Below are 19,748 nucleotides of genomic sequence, written 5' to 3'. Positions count from 1 at the left end.
TTCCAAATCCACGTTACCCAACACGACACTGCGTGCTGGGCACAGAGGCTACCCTCAAGGCGGTCAGTCCAGCAGGGGCAGCAAACACACAGACACGGGGTTGTTCTCTCCAGCACAAGAAGTGTGCCCGAGACATGGTGGACAGGAACCCTGGGCCGGCCGGCGGGACAGGAGAAATGGGAGGTCAAGGAATCCCCTTGGAGCAGGGTCTTTGGGGTTCCAGTGAGGCCGACGAAGGGGGCGGTGGGAGCAGGGCAAAGCCGCCCCGCGGAGGGACGGGAGGGACAGCACGGCACACGGGGACGCCAGCCGCAGCTCAGCATCGCAGACGTGTGCTGCTTTTAAAGCAGCACGTTTTCTAGAGTTTTGACTTTTCACATTTTAATATCAACCCTTTACGTATCAGGGGTCCTCAAAACACCTACCTGGTTGTTGGTAAAGACCCTGAAAATATGAAGTTCTGCATCCGGAGCAAAGCCCTGGCACTCCCTCATGCTGGCTATCACACCCGCCACGAACGTGCCGTGGCCCAGCCCTGTTGTCCAAAAGGAAAAAGGCACGAAACACAGCTGATACAACGTGTGCCAAGACGCAGCATTTCAAACGAGCTCATTCTCCGAGCCCGAGACACAGACTCCCCAGCACCTCTCCGGCCTCGCCAGCCCCACCTCGGGGGGCAGCCATTCCTGCTCTCCCCGCAAAAAGGAGGTTCCCTTCCACCAGGCATCCCTCTCTCCTCACTCACCTCCCGACCTACTCTGAAAAGCTTCTGTCAAAAGGCACAAAACAACTTGGGTCTGAGTAACTGTTGTGCACGGACTGTTTAAGCATCTACACTGAAAAATACCCTCTCAGCTGAGAAAACGGAGGATGGGAGTGATGCGAAGCCCGCCGGTGACCAGAAAACACCCCCTCAGGTTCTCAGGGCATCAGCCACCCACCGTCGTCCAGGGTTCGCTCGTTGGTCCAGTTGGTTCTCTCCTTCACGTTTTTGAAGTGGGGATGCTTCTCACTCAGCCCGGTGTCAAAAACGGCAACCCTTACGTTAGCACCTTATGCCAAAAAGAAAGCACAATGGTGTTTGAGAAATCATCGTTTATGAAATACATCCCTCTTTGGGACCCAGAGAGAATGACAGGCGACCCAGAGCCAAAGCCTGCCCAGAGGGCACACAGTAGGCCAGGTGCGAAGGAGAGGAGGGGACAGCAGGGGAATACCATCACCTGCCGCTAAGTGAGACCTGAGGACACACAGAAAGTCCCTCCGGACGCCCCTCAATGTCACCGGCTCTCAGGGGGGCGGGGGGACCACCTCTCCCGATCCTCCACCAATGATTGCCTTTCCCCTCTGGGCAACTTTCTCCAAGTCTCTACGTCCTCATCTCCTTAGAGAGGCCCATGGGGCGAAGGGCACCACAAAGCACTCACTTCCGGGAGGGCGGGGGCCGCTTCTACTCCCGACCAGGACTCGGTGCTGCTCACTAACGGACAGCGACTCTGCAGAGAGGGGCTGTCCACCACACGCAGGGAAAAGCACACTTTAAGGAGAACCACTGCATTGCACACTTTTCTATGACAACAAGTCTACTTCAGATGCTGGCCAAAAGCCATCTGTTGCGATGGGAAACATGACTCATGCTGTTAGATCAAGGAATTCTAGAAAGCACGTCGGAAAAAAGACAAGATACTCACTGAAAGGCTAACAGAAGTAACAAAGGTAATGTCTTTTTGGTATGAGGGTTGTATTTATGTATCAGTACTTCATTAAATAATCAATTACACTGAGATAACCAACAAAGTGTATCGTTTACTTTTTAAAAATGCAAACACAATACTGGAAACCAGCTGGTTTGCGGGGAAGGAAAAATGCTTTTCTGATGACTAGAGAACTTCTGTTTTGTGAAGTTTTCCCCCTAAAAGGATAAACCAAGAAGAGACAATAATTTAATAAAATGTCAGCCCCCCGGGTGTTAAGTCTGAGGCGCGGTAAGGGAAGGTCTTTGCTTCTCTAAGGTAAGGGTCTCTAAGCCAAGGAGAGATGGAAAGACACTGAGACAAACTGTGACGTATGAGGCGCCAGAGACGTGGGCTGATACTTAGGGTCCAAACCTCCACATTCGTTAAAACAGGAATCTTCTGCCCTGATGTATCAGCAAGAAAAAAAATCTGATGGGTTTTGAGTTTTATTTCCCAGGATATGGTCGTTACTATCGTTTCCTGTTCTGAAACAAAAGGTAGCAACCTCGACAGTCAATCACTTAGCCATGCCGAACACAGGGCACCACACAGGAGGGACGTGCTCCATTTCACGAGACTGCCCAAATCAAGGTAACTATCTCTGGATTCGATCTCATTCCCTGGGAAATTACAGAACTCTGCTGGACTGCCAGTCAGCTCTGGCAGGGGCAGTGCTGTGTCTGTTCACGTGTGTCAACAGGAAAGAAACACTCCACAATCTACTCCTTGTAACCTCAGAAACAGTACAGGGAAATAAGACACAAAAAGTGAACAGGACTAAACAATTAGAAAAGCCACAGAAACAGATGCCCCCACAACAGGAGCCAGAGACGAGGGGCAGCTGACTGCGTCCAGCTCAACCCGCAGAAGGACAGACCCGTGAGGCCCTAGAGGGGAAGCCACCCCGGCTGACAGGCCCACCTGTGTAGCCCATCTGCCACAGCACGTCGGCCTGCAGCGTCTGGGCGACCTGGCGCGGGATGGCCCTGAGCAGCCGTCTGCTCGAGTGTCTCCCGGTGGCGTGCCAGAAACCCGAGCCCAGGGAGAGGCTGGCCCTGCGCAGGGGGCGGGACGACTGCCACTTCTGGCTCCAGCGGGTCTCGTTGCAGGGCGCGGCGGGGTCAGCTGCAGCCACAGGAGAGAAAGATCAGAAACGCAGGGGACACGTACCTGTTAGGGAAACAGCCACTCCCCCAGTGCAATGACCCCCGTCTGAAATCCCTTCTGCAGGGTGGTGATATTCCCTCCCCTCGGCCAGAAGGAGCTTCTCCACGTGGCTAGAGTCAGAGGATACTACTTAGCCATCACGTTATTCCCAATTAGTTCTTTACCTGGAATTTTCTAACCAATGTAAGGCAGGGAAAGACTGATAAGATAATCATTTCTGAAGAAATAAACTCAACTGTGAAAATAAAACTGAAGAAATGCCTGGTTTTTCATCAGCCACTTGTTCCCACTGAACCAGAAGTGTGTGTGTGTTGGGTGGGGAGGGCGGAGTATAAGAAAATGTCCACTAAGCAATGGTGACGCTTCACCGTTTACAGTGTGATCCCTGGGACAGGAAAAAGCCGTGTGATCCCAGGACACCTCGCTCTGACCTTTTCCTACTGTGACCCGCCCAACGTCCTCAGCGTGCATATCTGCTAGAACGTCCCCCTTCAAAAAGCAAAACAGAGGGCTCGGGGGATTGCTGGGGGTGATGGAACTGTCTTGTATCTTGATTTTGCTGGTGGGCACCTGACTGCACACTTTGACCAAGACTCGCCAAACTGTGCACTAAAAAGCATGGATTTTACTATCTGTAAATACTTTTTTTTTTCTTAGTGGAAGAAAAAAGTAGAAGAAATACCACAAGGGTTGTCCCTTTACCTTTCAAAAACCATGCTATAATGAAGAAAAAACCATATGTCACATCCGTTTCTAAAGGGCAAATCTGTAATACCGCTGAGGTTCTGTTTCTAAAGCCAATTACTTTAGCTTTCCTTCCAGTCTCACCAGGCTACACCCATGAAAGCGCAGGGACCGGGAAAAATATACAGTCATGTCAATTCTATTAAGTAATTATTTGCACAGTGCAACTGAAATTATTCTATACTGAACCTCCCATGTTGATTCTGTTCCTTCGGTCAACAGCCTGGGCACTAATTGAAGGACAGTATTCGAACTAAGGACGGGTCTGCTGTGCTCTCCTTTCAGCAGACTGGACTGCAACCAAAGGACTGCATTCAACTCTGGCTTCAGTCGTTAACAGGAAGCATTCAAAGAAAAGCAATTAAAGTGGTGAGGGGACTTGACGCCAGGTCATATTAGTAACCCCTGGAGGAACTGGATATTTTTATTATCCTGGAGAGAAGGAACTGTTAAGGGGGACACCAGGATAGCCTTGAAATACCCTGCAGTGCTGTCTTGGGGAACTCAGGTTAGCTCTGTCTTACGGCCCATGGAGAGACCAGGGATGGGATCCAGAGCGTAACAGATTCCAACCCAAAATAAAGCAAAGCCTTTGAACAACAGAGCCACAGAAAAAATGAACTTTTTTTTTTTTGGCCGTGCCACGTGGTATTCGGGATCTTAGTTCCCCGACCAGGGATTGAACCCAGGCCCCAGCAGTGAAAGTACGGAGTCCTATCCACTGGACCACCAGGGAATTCCCAAAAAAACGAACATTTAATGTCTGCTCACAACAGCCTAAGAAATCTGCTAAGCTCTCTTCACACGCACTACTTCCTTTTACCTTTGTAAGAACTCTGAGGTAGGTGGTATTATCTCCATTTTCTGGATGAGAAGCGCTGAAGCTTAAAGAGGACTTGCTTACCACAGAAGGCCACGGCTAACAAGAAGGAGATACATACTATTTCCTTACGGGCTGCCGAGCACAGCATCTGACAACCGTGGTGGAGAGGATACAGAAGGGAACCCCAACCATGAGCCCCTACGCTTCCTGTGCTAAAATCAGCCCTTCTATGTTTCCTAAAATATTCTGCAGCTCTTTAAGATAAGATTGAAAAATAAAAAAGGCCGAATTTATATATTTGGCTAAGTGTACAAGTTTTGGGTTGCTTTTATCTTCCTGGATTGCTCTGAGGTTATTGCTTTTCAAAGAGAAAAGGCACCACGAAACGTGGACTAGCAGAGAGAGCTCTACGAAGCCAGACACCTGAATTCCACAGCTGACGCTCGAACTGGCTGTCACAGGATGCAAATTAGTCAGGCTTGTCCCCTGGGTGTTTTTGAAACCTCAGAGGCTCTCAGGCCTAGTATATGACAGACAAAAAAAGAAGAGCAAAATTTTCTTTTTCCATCTAATGAAAGAAATGACAATAAACGGTAATGGAACTAGCAATCTGTCGCCCCAGTTTATGTCAAATGGGGGAAAAAAACCCTTTCTTTTGGTAATACATCTGCTTTGGAAAATATTATGCAATAATATGCAACTTGTTATCTGAGGATAAACGTATCTCGACAGGCCCGAGTTGTAAGGACTATAGGAGAGTAAGCCCTGGAGCTGAAAGGGACTCAGCAAATTCCTTCCATCACTGCCCCTGCCCAGCTCCCAGCTTAAACAAGCCCAGCGGAGGCGCGATGGTGCGCGGTTGGGAGGGTCTGAGAAAAGCAAAATGAAACCCAAGGAAGAGGTGTTTTGCGAGATGCCTTCAAAAATAAAAACATGCGCTGAAAGAAGCAAAATGCAAATAAAAAGGAGACTCAAAGACACCGTCTTCGTTTCAGAGTGTGAAGGGGCATCAGGGCCTCAAGGCCTGAACGCTTTGAGAGGAACCTGGTGAAAATCACTTCCCACACGACAGACACAACCATCACCCTCTACTGCAAACCTGCACTATTTGTTTCTATCAGAAGCACAAAGTCTCTTTTTGGTTTTTTAAATTCCTGCCAGGAAAACGTTCACGACTGACGAAACTAGACGGAGGGACAGGAATATTCACTGTACTGCTTTTCAAATTCTGCCACGTGTGAATACGCACATCCTCCCCCTATTCCCAGCGCAGCAGAAATGGATACAGACCAGCCCAAGGTCACGGTACTCACACTCCGTATACTTGAGGGAACGAAAGACTTTCCGTTGGGGTGTTACCCGTTTGATGTTTGGATGGTCTTCAAGTGTTAGCAGCCCCGCTTTCTGTTTTTCTTTTATCTGAATCACCTCAAAATCACTAGGGTAGTCACTGGATGGATTGTTTCGAGGTATAATTCTCCAGTTGTCGATTGCACTGCTCTTCAGGGCGCTTGAAATAAATGAATTTCTAGCTTTGGCTGTAAAGTACCCATTGAAAGCCACGATATACTCTGCAATCAATGACCACAAAATAAAAGTGAGAATTTACGTACCTATATTATGACATAAGATTATACTTAATCTAAAACTTCCCTGGTAAAAGAAAGCTTACGTATCATAAAACCTAGTAGAAAGAGGAGTAAACAAACAGACTACTTTAAACACCCTGGATGGCAGTTTCCAGAGCTCTGAGTTAAAACGATGTGGATGAACCCCACTGATCACAGGACACATCACTTAGAATCAGATACCTGGGCTATTTTTCAAAAACCAAACATTAACAGAAATTTGAGTGTACGGCAGAGAAATGCATGCAAGGTTTTCAAACAGGAAGAAGGAATTCAGAGAAGCGAAGGCTCAGTTTTATTTTACTGAAAACAGTAACAAAGTGTAGAGCAGATTATGTAAGACTAATTGCTTAGTTATCCACAACTGGTCACATAAACTTTCAGCCCCTCCAAAGTCCCCACCCTCACCAGCTACAATGACATCTGTTCCATGGAATCCAGTTTTAGGGAAATAATTCAGAATGTCAATTGACTTCCTTCATATAAGCTAATTATACTGGAAAAACAAACTTCAGCAGAACTAATATCCAAACACTATGCACTCAGCCCATTCGAAATTTATTGTTTTTGGCAAAAGCTGATGTTTACAATAAATCTGAAAAAAACCGCATTGGGGGTGGGGGGAACTCCCTGACATTTAAAATAATATCATTACCATATTCCACAACTGTTGAGGAGAACTCCACCTTCAAGGTCAGGTGGGAACAGCCAGGGCATGGGGCCTTTTCAAAAGATTTCTTTTCCAGCCTGTCACCCAGATGTTTCTTCCCACAGAGCAAAACCACCAGCAGAAGCAGCCAGATGTGGACAAGCTTCATGGTCATGAGTGAATATGGTCATAAAATCGCATAAATTCAAATCGCACTTTTTTCTTCCTTGATTATAAGTTAATTTTTGTTTCAGCTAAAAGCTGAAACATTACTGATCGGCCATTTTACAGTCTAGTCCAAGGTAAATAAAAGTTAAATTTCATGGCCTTTTGTGGTTTGGCCTGAAAAGAGGCTTTCATTTCTTTCTTCGTTTCTTCTCCATCTTGGGCCTCAGGCTTCGCTCACTCTGGCCCAGACACCTGAGTCCTACGCTCCATCTGCACCACAGAACCAAAGTCCAACGGGGATGAGTGATCACTCCGTGAGCCAGTCTATAAAACAAAGCAAGCGCACAGAGACATGAGCAGTGCGCTGACAGAGCCGGGAGGGTTAGTGATCCCTGCAATTTAGATAAGAGGGTCAAAAAGACACACCAGCTACAAGACAAAATAAATGTATGACACAACCATGGAACATCTTATTATTTCACTTTTATTTAGTCACTCCTCACTTCTTTCAGGGGGGAAAAAAGTTTTAAGACGGCTTCAAAAATAAAATAGGATAAAATAAATGAGAAAAATAAGGATGACAAATAACCCCAGGAATATTAAGCACACTGGCCCTGAGCACCCAGCACCACGGAGGAGGAGGAACCATGACCCTCTGCCTATGGTCCTTACTACGCCTCTATTTCAGATGCTGTATTTTCCCATCATTTGCAGCTCTTCATTTCCAGGGCATTTCCCCAGTCAGTACTTTAATTCCCGATAAATTTCACCGATTTTTTCAGGCAAAAGCTTGGTATACACCCTTACTTTCTGCTGTAAAATTAACACCTAAGAGCAAACTAATTTCCATGCAAGTCATGTACTTACCACCTTCTTTAAGAGACGACATAAATGGTCTAAAATTACTCAAACTATGCCTCTTCAGATTTTGAAATACTTTCTGCCAATTCTATGAAGAGAGCACAGAAGAGGTTTTATTGTCACTAAGTGTATTTTACCTGAAGCCCCAACTTAAAGATTTTCAACCTGCTGAATATGTTATAAAATCAAATTATCTCTTTACTTGGAGTGACATGAGAGGACAGTTCGTGAGGTAAAAGCTGTTGCCAAAGAAAACTGCTGAGTATTAAACTGCACGTGAGCACGAATGCCTTTCAAAGTATCTGAATGGTAAGGAAAATCATAATTCTTCACAATGAAGAACGGAGCAGTGATAAAACAACAATACAGGCTGCAGCACGCCCAGAAAACTCAGTTGCACAGCTCACACCAGAAACATAAATAATCCAGCAGGGGGAAGACAGACCAATGAGACAGACAGGCCTTCCATTCCTACTTGTTTTTAAAAAGAAAACACGCAGGACAAGGAGTTAGCCCCCTTTCAAGAGAGGGATGTCAGGGTGTTAAACCTATTCTTCCGGCAGAAACTGGTACCTGAGAACAACAAGGAGTCTGTGGTTTCTGGAACTATTCATGTGTGCTTCTATAAACAGGAAAGCACTGACAAAGAAAAGTAAGGGTTTGGGCTTCCCTGGTGGCGCAGTGGTTAAGAATCCGCCTGCCAATGCAGGGGCCACGGGTTCGAGCCCTGGTCTGGGAAGGTCCCACATGCCGCGAAGCAACTAAGCCCATGCGCCACAACTACTGAGCCTGCGCTCTAGAGCCCGTGAGCCACAACTACTGCAGCCCACGTGCCTAGAGCCCACGCTCCGCAACAAGAGAAGCCACCGCAATGAGAAGCCCAGACACCACAACGAAGAGTAGCCCCGCTCACCGCAACTAGAGAAAGCCCGCGCGCAGCAACAAAGAGCCAACGCAGCCAAAAAATAAACAAATAAATAAATTTATTAAAGGAAAAGAAAAGTAAGGGGTTAAGAGTATCTAAACAATCTTTGAAGTTCAATAATTAGGACATTCATTGTTATAATAACAAACGAACCTGAAAAGCAGGCCTATCTCTGCAACTGGAGACCAAGGTTGGTGGAACAGAGTTAATCAGATAGAAATGAAATATTAAAACTTATTTCCATAGCAACATGAAGAACAATGAGAATGCCAGGCATATAAACAAAGAACTTGAAAACAAAGACCAGAACAGAAAGATGGAAGAAAAGCAACAGGGGACACCAACAGTCACTCCGACCTATTTTACAGCAAAGCCGCTTGGGAGTGAGGCCCAAGTTCTTGTTCATACTTGATACCTGCGGCAGTATCACAGAATACAACTATCTGAAGTATATAGCTGACTTATAGTATTACGGGTCAAAGTAGAGAAAGCTGATCACTGGCGATAAGAGCTCTTACGTTCATAGGAAATGAACTTACAGTGAAAAGATTTAAATGGGTCTCAGTTAAGGCAATTAAAAAAAATAAAATAAAAACAGAATGCTAAAGAATCTATGACACATCTTTACACTACCAAACGTAAAATAGATAGCTTTAAAAAAAGAAAAAGAATCTATGACACATTTGGACTGGATATAACGCAAATATTAGTGAGCCATACTAGTGAGCAAATATTAGATCTAACAAGTTGAGTTACATCAACTTCAATTAAACCTGTTCCAAAATAATTCACACAAAGGTAAAGACAGTGAACTTACAATCAGCCTGTGGGGGAGAGATGGCTGATGTTCTCTCACAGCTGAGGGCAGGAGCCTGACTTGAAAAGAAAGAGAAACGGAAAGAAAAGGTCAGGGACTCTGAAATTTTAAAATGACTAAAGTAATCAGTTCTCTTCCAAATAGAAACAGGAAAGTTTTTAGGTCTTTGGAAAACAGGACACTGCACGATCGTAAGACAGTCTACCTTAATTTACTCACTACATAGTACAAATTTATGAAGTGCTAACCAAGTTTCAGACATTGCCAGGGGTTACAGAGGAAACACGTGTTGTTAGTAGGTGAGGGACGCAGCCCTCCAGGTGGGAGCCTGCAAGGAGGCCAAGCACAAACGCCAACGGCCAAGCCAAGCGCAGGAAAGGACGACAGCAAAGGAGAGGCACAGGGCCCGCGCGGGGACGGGGGACGGAAGGAGGAGCCTTCGGGAGAGGGGGCTGGCAGCTGGCTCTGGCCGACTCTACCCCCGCAGGGCTGGAAGCGTGGAAATACGGAAGGAGAAGCGGGGCATCCTGAGCAGAGCTACGTCCCGGCGAGGAAACGCAGGGAGCGCGCAGGAGCAGCCAGTGAGCGGTGCCAGGCTGGAGAGGGTGACAGGGCGGGCGCTGAGGCAGGCGCGGGGTTGAACAGCAGGGCCAGCGACAGGCGGAAACAGCCGCTCAGAGCGCCAGCGGAGCGCCGTGCAGAGATAGAACCCCGCGGCGGGGCGGGTGGGGGGGCGAGCGGCTCAGTTCCCTCGTCCGACCCATTTCCCCGGAGCCCCAGAGCCAGGCACTGCTCCGGCCGCCCCGCAGAGCAGCGAGCACAAGACAACCGAAATCTCTGCCTCGTGGAGCGGCCCTTTCAGGGGGAGACAGGTATCACGCACGATGAGGAGAAGACGTGGCATTTAGCTGGTGATAAATGCTGTATTTTGAAAGCAGAAAAAAGAAATAAGGGGGATGCGACAAGTCAGGCGGAGGGGTGAAGCCGAGACAGAGTGCTGCAGAAGCTTCTGGAAGGGGACCTCTGAGTGAAGACCCGATGGAAGCGCGGCGCTCGCCAAGCCCCCTGGGGAAGGGTGCCGCGGGCGCTGCGGAGACGAGGGCAGGAGCCCGAGCGAGGACACGCCTGGTGTGTGCCAGGAAGAGCAGAGGGCCAGGGGCGAGGGAAGGGGACCTCGGCGGGGAGATGAGAGGCCCGTGCCCTAGCGCTGAACGGGCAGGGAAAGCGTGAGCAGAGCAAAGGAGCCTCACCGGCCGGCTCGCTCCAGCCTCCGTGTGGAGCGGACACAGGCGGAAGCAGGGGACCCCTGGAAGGCCCCTGTGAAGAGGGTGGCTTGGGCCAGGGAGGGGCAGGGGAGGCGAAGGCAGAGCGGACAGGCTCCGCTGACGACCAGATGTGGGGCGCGCCCGAGAGGAGGCAGGGACAGCACCAAGGCCTCCGGCCCAACGCCCAGGGCGTCTGCCGCAAACGGGATGGCGGAGGCTGCAGGAAAAGCCGGCTCAGGAAGCACGGGCAGGACCTGAGTGCTCTCGGGCGAGCATGAGAGCTGGGGGGGGCATGGCTCAGGGCAGAGGGGTAGAGGGAGGTCAAAACCCCCAAATTAGGGGAAACATTTCCATAATGAACAGCGGTCACTGGTTTAGTAATTGAAAGGTCACTGAACCTCTCACCAGAGGGCCACACTAGAGGAGTCTCCAACCCACAGGGGCTGGAAAGCAGACACCCTCACGAGGACAATCCCCATGCAGGGGGAGGAACGAGAAGGCTGGTAAGGACGGGAACAAGAAGACACTCCCTATCTGGACCTGGTTGACCTGCTTCTGTTCTTTAAAGGTGAACTGAAATCTGGGTTCTAGGAAGACACTCTTTTTCATGAGTGACAACAGATATGGAGATTTCTACGTTTCCCAGTCCCAGAAAGAGAGAGCTTCAAAACATAAATTTGCACTGAGGAAAAGAAAAATGCCACGGGGGACCTAGAGGCCGGTGAGTGATGGCGTGGGCGCTGGGGAGGGAAGACCGGCCACCGCCTACCGACCTCTGCGCCCTTGGCCTGTTTGTTTTAAAGATACGGCTCCCCCGACTCCTCCGCAGCGCTCTGAAGGCACCCCGCGACCGCGTGCACAACGGCTGCGTCCCGCTCTCACTCCACAGTTCAGCCCTGGAGAGTGTGTCCCCAAGACGGGCTCACCATCTAGTGGCCAACACGTACGCAGCAACAAGCGTAAGGTGAGCACAGAGAAGAGGAGCACAGACACAACAGGAAAAGAAAACTCTTTCTATAAAAATAATCGGCCAAGGACAAGAAGGAGGCAGCGGTGGGAGAGCTGTAGCGGCCTGGCGCGGACTGACGGAGGCTGGGGGGAGAGGCCCCTGGCGAGGGGTGTCAGAGCCTGCGTGAGGCGCCGGCAGTGACGAAGGGACACTGATTTGATCAAATAAATATTTGTGGATAATGGGAGGCAGATTTCTCACTGAAAGGGAAGGAAGTCTCAAATATGAAAGGGGAAAAACTGGAATGAACCATGCAGGATCAGAATAAAACTGGAAGTACTGGTGTGAACTCAAGGTTTTCTATACAGACAGATGTAGAAAAATACACAAACACACATACATGTATTTCCTAGCTCTGTCTGCTGAAAGGACACAGGGGCAGTGATATCCCAACAGGAGGGAACCCAGAACTGGTTTTCTAAATAACTATTCTCCACTAAAAGAAACCAGGCTCCTTGGAGACAGAGCTAGTTCCAGGCTGGGCAGGGTAAACAGAGATGAGTCTGGAACATCTTATTGCGCCAGAAAGTAAGGAAAAGCTCAAAGAATGGTGGGGACGTGTCAAAGGGACACAGAGGCCAGCACGGGACAATCTGAGCATCGAAGTAAATAATGAACGTAACAGAACCTGACCCACTGAACACAACAGGAAAGCATGAGTCCACTGTAGCATATACACGTAAAATAAACTTAAACTGTGAAGAGGAATAAGTTATTCACATGGGCTCAGAATGTGCTCCCAGCAAAATCCTGATTTACTAAAGGAAATAGGGTAACCCTACAATGGAGACGCTTCAACAAGTTAACCAGCGATGGGACAAATGGACCCAGGTCCGCCGGGCAGACGCACTGGAAGAGCCTGGCGTCACCTGAGGGGCTCCTGCCAAAGACGTACAACCTGAATCATATCCTAAGGAAACATCAGGACCCCAATCGAGGGACATTTTTCAAAACAACTCGCATAGAATTTCCAAAAGTACTGAGGTAATGAAAGTCAAGGAACGGCTGAGATTGAAGGCGACTCAAGAGACATGACCGCTAACTGCAACTCAAGACTCTGAACTTGGATCCCTTTACTGTAAGTACATTACTGGAATGAACAACTGGCAAAACCTGAATGGGGCCAACCTGTGATCAGCTAGCAGTGGCGTATCAAGACTAACTGCTGGATTTTGAAGGCTGTGCCGTGACTGCATAAAAAGGTCCTTGCTTGCAGGAAATGCCTACTGAAGTATCCAGGGGTAATGGACATCAGGTCTGCAACTTACTTTCAAATTGTTCAGAGGGAAAAAAGGGCTTCTATTGCTCTTGGACCCTTTCTGGCAGGTTGAATGGTTTCCAAAATATGCACCAAAAAAAAAGGTCCTACATTTAGTCTCAGTTGCTAGCGCTGCCCTCAGGAGGGTGGGAGTATGAATTTGAAAATGTGGTGGAGGACTTCCCTGGAAGTGCAGTGGTTAACAATCCGCCTGCCAATGCAGGGGACACGGGTTCGAGCCCTGGTCCAGGAAGATCCCACATGCCGCGGAGCAACTAAGCCTGTGCGCCACAACTACTGAGCCTGCACTCTAGAGCCCGCGAGCCACAACTACTGAGCCCACGTGACACAACTACTGAATCCCGTGCGCCTAGAGCCCATGCTCCGCAACAAGAGAGGCCACTGCAATGCGAAACCTGCGCACCGCAACGAAGAGTAGCCCCCGCTCGCCGCAACTAGAGAAAACCCGCGGGCAGCAACGAAGACCCAACGCAGCCAAAAATAAATAAAATAATTTATAAAAAGAAAATGTGGTGGAGGGGTGGGAGCAACTTTAAGCCTCTTCTGTGAGACTCACTCTGCACAGACCCATGTGTGCACAGCCAGACCATGGACCTTATCAAATAGGTTTACACCCATCACCTGTCACACAGAATGATATCTGAACACACCAAGAGATGGACCGAGCCAGTCAAAGAGAAATTAAAAGTATTTCTCATTCTAAGGAATTAAGGAACTGAGATAGTAAACAGCTGCTAAAATTAACCCCAGTGCCTCTATAGTCTGCATTATAAAAATCAAGTAACATTTTGACAAAAATTGAGACAAAAATTGAGTATAAAATAAAATCATGTTTAAGAATTCAACCCAATAAAATGAGTACTCTCATGGGCTGCTAGTGAATGTAAAAAACTCTTATGACCTTTTAGAGAAATCTGCCAATATATGGACATAAAGAACGTTTACTCTAATAACTTCAGTGATAACAACAACTAACAGTTACTGAGCATTTGTCATGTGGCAGGCGTTATCCTAGTAGCGTGCACGTATTAACTCACTTAATCCCACGACAACCTGTTCCCACCCATCCCCCCATTTTCAGATGAGAAAACTGAGGCCCACTGTGGCTCAGCACCTTGCCTGGAGTCACCCCGCCAGTAAGTGGGGAAGCTGGGCTGGGAACTTGGGTGGTCTGGCTCCAGAGGCCACACTCTTACGAGGTAGGTTACCCTGCTTTCCTAAAATCCACGGGAGTATAAACCTGAAAGCATACAATAATTTTATGTCCAAGGATTTTAACTGGGAAAAATTACAGACCACCTAAATGCAATAGGGGACTAGCTAAATAATTAGTGCAGCAATTGCAATGCAGCAATTTCAAACTACGGTCCTTTGGAAGGCTGAATAATGGTCCCCAAAAGATGTCCACATTCTCATCCCCAGAACCTATAAATGTTACTTCATATGGCCAAAGGGACTTTGCAGGTGTAACTAAACTGAGGATGTCTAGTGTCCTGGACGATCCAGGTGGGTCCAATGTAATTACAAGAGTCTTTATAAGAGGGAGGCAGGGAACTGATTGATGGAAACATGAGGCTGAAGTGATACAGGAGGAGGTCAGGAGCTAAAGAATGCAGGTGCCTCTGGATGCTGGAAAAGGGAAGGAAACACATTCTCCCCTGGAACTTCCAGAAAGAATGAAGCTGACACCTTGACTTCAGCCCCGTGAGACTGACTTCAGACTACCGACCCCCAGAACTGCCAGAGAATAAATCTGTGTTGTTTTAAGCCACCAAGTTTATAGAAATTTGACACAGCAGCCATAGGAAACTAATATATTTCCCAAAGAATATGGGGGAAATGTTCATGAAATATTAAGTAAAACAGTTCATGTACAGTGTGATCCAAATCTTGATTTTTAAATATGTATCTATGTGCACAAGGAAAAAAGAACAGAAAAACTATCCACCAAAATGGTACCAATGATTCTATTACCTTCCGATATTATGATTACAGGTAGTTATGTTCTTAATTCTATTCATACCTTTTCACAAAGAGCACATGTTACACTTTTAAATTAGATAAAACATATTATTTAAATACTTTAATAAATCTTTTAAAATAAATTTTATAGAAAAACAAATTTTCCGGTAAGACAGCGGCACAAAGTCAAAATATGTTAAAAATGTAATTTTATTTGTACATATAGCAGCGCTTAAAAGGGATCTATTTCCTAGGAATTGTTTTCAAAAATCTCTGTGTCTACCTTTTGGCTTAAGGCTATGCTTTTAGCTAGTACATTCTGAACGAGTTTATCATCTGTAATATCACTTACTCATAGGGCCTGGTTAGGGCTGTTACTGGATCCACTAAGCGTTTACTGGATTTAATTTCTATAAATTCTTAACGTAGAAGACCTGGTTATCTTTGCATACAAAGGTACACCCTAAAAGATCGTATTTACAAAATTATGGATTTTCCATAAATAAGTATAATTATGCCTCCAATAAAGGTACAATCAAAAAATATTTGACATTAAATACTAAATGTAAAATAAACAGCTCAAAAAATACAATGCCAGGAATAATATTTAATGAGACGTGTATAAAAGGGAGACAAGGTAGAGGAGATGTATTACTTGGGCAGGTGACAGCTAACATTCCTTACAGCTCTGAGAACCTTCTACTTTGCATTATAAAAGGGTATCACTAGGATTGTGATGCCCCGTATAGCTAAAGTACATCCAAAATGATTTCTTTGCAAATAATTAAGGCACACAATTCAGATGAGAGGAAATGACTTGTATCACCTGACAGTCGTCTAATTATGAAGATGTGCCTTGCTATTTAATGACCCTTTACTGAAATAGATCCAGAGAAAATTGCACTGTTTAGGCTATGGAAGGATACCACTCAGTTCAATTAAAATTTGACTGTAAAAATACCACTTTTGTAACTAACTGCATACTTGACTGTATTACCATTGTTTAGCAGGCTAACATTTAAGAGATGCCAGACCACGCCAAAACAAAGGTGTATTCTTAAGCCTGACTGAACCATTCTTTCTGGCACATTCTGTCCATTAGTAGGTTTCGCAGGGGGAAAAAACACAAGCAATTCAGCCCCAAGAGTCAAGAGTGCCCAAGTGAAGGGCCATCGTGGTCCACACTGCTTTTATTGCCTATTCTTTCTCAGATGTGGCTCCTGTCTCCTTATTCTCTTGACCCTTCAGCCATCCAGTACTGGCCAGCCCCGTATAAGGCTAGTACTTTCCTCATTTTACTTCAAACTCATTTCCTTAAGCAAAAAGACATTCTCAATATTAATAAACCAAGTTAACAGATTTCTCAGCGTGTCAAAACCGATTAGGCCACAGGGAGGAGGAAATCAGTCTCCCTAACCTGACTCAGGCCAAACACTGAGAAACCAAGGTCCAGCCTCCCGTTCTTAATATTTCAAGTCACCGAGGGCTGGAGTTGCCAAGTTGTTTCAAAATATAACCAGTACCTTAACTCTCCCCTGGTGTCAGGGGGCAGATGCAAACACACGCCCACCCCAGCTCCACTTAAAGCGCTACGCTAGGAGCCATGTGTAGTCTGCCCAGGCCTGCGGCCTCTCACTGTCTGTGTCACTTACTGTGGCTGCCACACAAATGAAAGAGGCAGCAGGCGGGGCAAGAACTATCTACCACCAGACCGACAGAAAATGCGATCAAACAACACGTGGATGGGAAGGGAACGCTAAAACCTCCTGACTCTTCAGAAGAGAGCCTGCTTGATCCCATAGGACCCTAGGTGCTTCTAAGGCTCTGCAAGCACTGAACCAGAATTTCTTTATTTATGGACGCAACCAACTCTTGATTATAAGCCTTATAATCAATTATAACTATAAGCCTTATAATATAAGGGATATAAAGGATACTTGGGGAGCACCATTGAGACAGCTTATGGACAAGAGTCCCACCCGCCACCCCTGCTGCCACCTCTAACAAAAAGGGCTCTGGCCATCTGCATCATACATGGAAACGTAACATTTTATTTGAGAAAAGCGTCCAGGGGACTGCCCTGGCCGTCCAGTGGTTAAGACTCTGCGCTTCCACTGCACGGGGCTCGGGTAAGATCCCTGGTCGGGAACTAAGATCCCACATGCCACACAGCCCCACCCTCACCCCCAAAAAAGTGTCCTGCATGAATGGATAAACAAAATGTCTTATATCCATACACTGGGATATTCCTGGGCCATAAGAAGGAATGAAGTATTGGGGGAAGGCATAAACTAGGAGTTTAGGATTATCAGATACACTCTACTATATATAAAATAGATAAACAAGGACCCATTGTATAGCACAGGGAACTATATTCAATATCTTGGAATAACCTGTAATGGAAAAGAATCTGAAAAAGAATATATATATGTATAAATGAATCACTCTGCTGTACACCTGAAACTAACACAACATTGTAAATCAACCCTACTTCAGTTTAAAAAAAAAGGAATGACTTACTGATACACGGTACAATGTACATGAACTCTGAAAAGAGTACGCGAAACAAAAGAAGCCAGACACAATGGCCACATACGATCTCACCTGAATACACAAAATATTCAGAAAAGACAAATCTAAGGAGACAGGAAATAGATTAGTGGTTGCCTGGAGCTGGCGTAAGAAATGGGCAGTGACTGCAGATGGGCACCAGCCATCTTTGGGGGATGTCACCTTAAACTGGGTTATGGTGGTTGCAGAACTCTGCAAATTTACTAAAACAACAACTACCAACAAATACTGAATAAGTACACTTAAAGCAGTTGAATTTTATGGTATGTAACTTTACCTTAACAAAGCTCTCACGTTAAAAAATATATAAATAAAATGGGTGCTGCAGATTAAAGGTTGGGAAGAGTCACTGTTCTCCAAACCCCTCATTTTTATACTCAGGCAAACTGAGACCTTGAAGTGAGAGCGCTACTTACCAGCACAATCGAGACTAAAGGGCCATAGGAAACGAAACTCTCCAGTTCAACTCAAATCTTAAGCCACTCTCAAAGGACACTTGGAAGTGTCCTTCAGAATCTAAAGTAACTGTAAATATTTAACTTAATCTGCATAGGCAAACAGGCCATAAGTCTCAGGGGCTCTAACCCAAACAAGGGGTAAACATCTTAATGAACACATGTAGACGGTGTATAACCGTCTCACGCAGCACATTCAGGACAGGGCAAGGCAAGATTTTAAGATTCTACAGGTCTGAAAGGCATTCTGGTTCTGAGAGTCAACCAGAGCCTCCCGAACCCAACTTGCCGACGAGCTTCTTACCCCGCATTTTTGAAAAATCAGTGGAGCAATGCGTACAGACCGAGACGGGGAAGAGAACCGAGGTCCCTTAAGATCTGATACCAGCTCCCTCTGGGAACAGACCCGAAAACTGCGGTCTGTTCGGAGGCGGAGGGCCAGGGCCAGGCATACGGTTTGACTCCGTTAAAGTGTATTTCAGATAAAGAAAACGGTGAAATGGAGCAAGCTACCGAAGCGTGTCAACACGCAGAGAGGGCCAGGCGGGGACACCAGCCGGGAGCCGGGCCGGTCTGAGGCGAGTGGAGGGGACCGCGAGGCTCCCACGGGCAGGCATGCAGTGCACCGGCGCGTCAAGCCGCCCGTCCTCCCCGCTCCCCGCACCGTCGCCCCCGCACCGCCCAGTCGGCGCCCAGCGGTTCCCGGGGCGCAACGAGGCCCCGCCGCCGCCCCCGCCAGCGCAGACCCCCGCCCTCGGGGCCTCGAGCACGCCGAGCACGCCGGAGAGCGCGGGCGGCCGCGCGGGTCCGGAGAGGCGGCGGCTCCGAGGAGCGGGCCGCCTGACGTACCTGCGGCGGCCTCAGGCTCGAGTCCGCCCGGCCCGGAATAACGGCACCTCCGCGGCGAACACGCCTCGGATCTCCATGCGGGGTGTTTACTCCCAACGCTCGCGATACTGCGCGATCCGGGCGGAGAACCCGACGGCCTGGAGCGCCGGCCCCGGCGGCCGTGCGTGCCCTGCGTGCGCGCTCTGGACGCCGGGGGCCGCGGGGCCGGGCCGGGAGGACAGACGAAGGTCTCGCGAAGTTTGCGGCCCTGGGGCGGGACCGGCTCGGAGTCCGGGTAGAGGACTGTTGGAATGGGCCGGCGAGGGATGCGTAGGGATTTAGGGCAGGAGCTCATGGAACCTGCACTGGCCCGGGCCGGGCTCGGTCCTGCAGAGGACAACCATGGCGAAACGGCCCCTGAAAGCTTCTACTCCAGCGCTCTCCTCCTGGGGCCTTTAGGTGTCCGGAGCAAGAGCCGGGTTCAGCGCGCGCCCCCTGCAAACCGCTACCCGTTTTACCCGCGCGGCACCTGGGACGCGGGCGGGTGAAGTGCTTGCTCAGGGCGTGAGGATGCGAGTCCTCCCCTGACTCCCACCCTGACCGGCGAGACCCCTGCCCCAAGTCGGGTCCGCTCCACTCCTAACCCCTCGCGGCCTCGCCTGGAGCACGGACGCCAAGCGGCTACCCCTTTTGAAGAAACAAGGATTAATGTGTTGAACTCTAGAAGCGCGCCCCCCCCAAAATGTCCGGGTGATTGAGACCACGGGCTGTTTTGTGTCTAAATGTTGAGCCGGTCCACACTTGACATTGGACACAACTGGGGGACTGAAAGCCTGTTTTACGTAATGCTGATGACAAATG

At 48.0% G+C, this 19,748-nt stretch overlaps 1 protein-coding gene across 5 annotated transcripts in view; it reads right to left on the bottom strand.

Annotated features, from left to right (window-relative positions):
- The window catches only part of MBTPS1 (membrane bound transcription factor peptidase, site 1), a 49,886-nt gene extending 30,861 nt beyond the window's left edge, over positions 1-19,025 (bottom strand). For 2 of the 5 annotated variants that reach the window (XM_029244196.1, XM_029244204.1), the window contains exons 1-8: positions 18,909-18,991; positions 9,519-9,577; positions 7,783-7,864; positions 6,754-7,239; positions 5,784-6,041; positions 2,658-2,861; positions 942-1,052; positions 426-535 (exon numbers count right to left, since the gene is read on the bottom strand). In XM_029244196.1, the coding sequence (XP_029100029.1) occupies positions 426-535; positions 942-1,052; positions 2,658-2,861; positions 5,784-6,041; positions 6,754-6,922 (852 nt within the window). In that variant the 5' untranslated portion in view covers positions 6,923-7,239; positions 7,783-7,864; positions 9,519-9,577; positions 18,909-18,991. Of the gene's footprint in view, positions 1-425; positions 536-941; positions 1,053-2,657; positions 2,862-5,783; positions 6,042-6,753; positions 7,240-7,782; positions 7,865-9,518; positions 9,578-18,908 lie in introns of all 5 variants that reach the window. The other 3 variants (XM_029244173.1, XM_029244181.1, XM_029244188.1) reach the window with 3 other exon arrangements.
- Positions 19,026-19,748: the final 723 nt, after the last annotated feature.

The sequence above is a fragment of the Monodon monoceros genome, unplaced genomic scaffold (genome assembly GCF_005190385.1).
Source record: "Monodon monoceros isolate NGI ecotype Baffin Bay Population unplaced genomic scaffold, NGI_Narwhal_1 Super_Scaffold_10, whole genome shotgun sequence".
Lineage (NCBI taxonomy): Eukaryota > Metazoa > Chordata > Mammalia > Artiodactyla > Monodontidae > Monodon > Monodon monoceros.
This window is presented reverse-complemented; position numbering and strand designations above follow the sequence as displayed.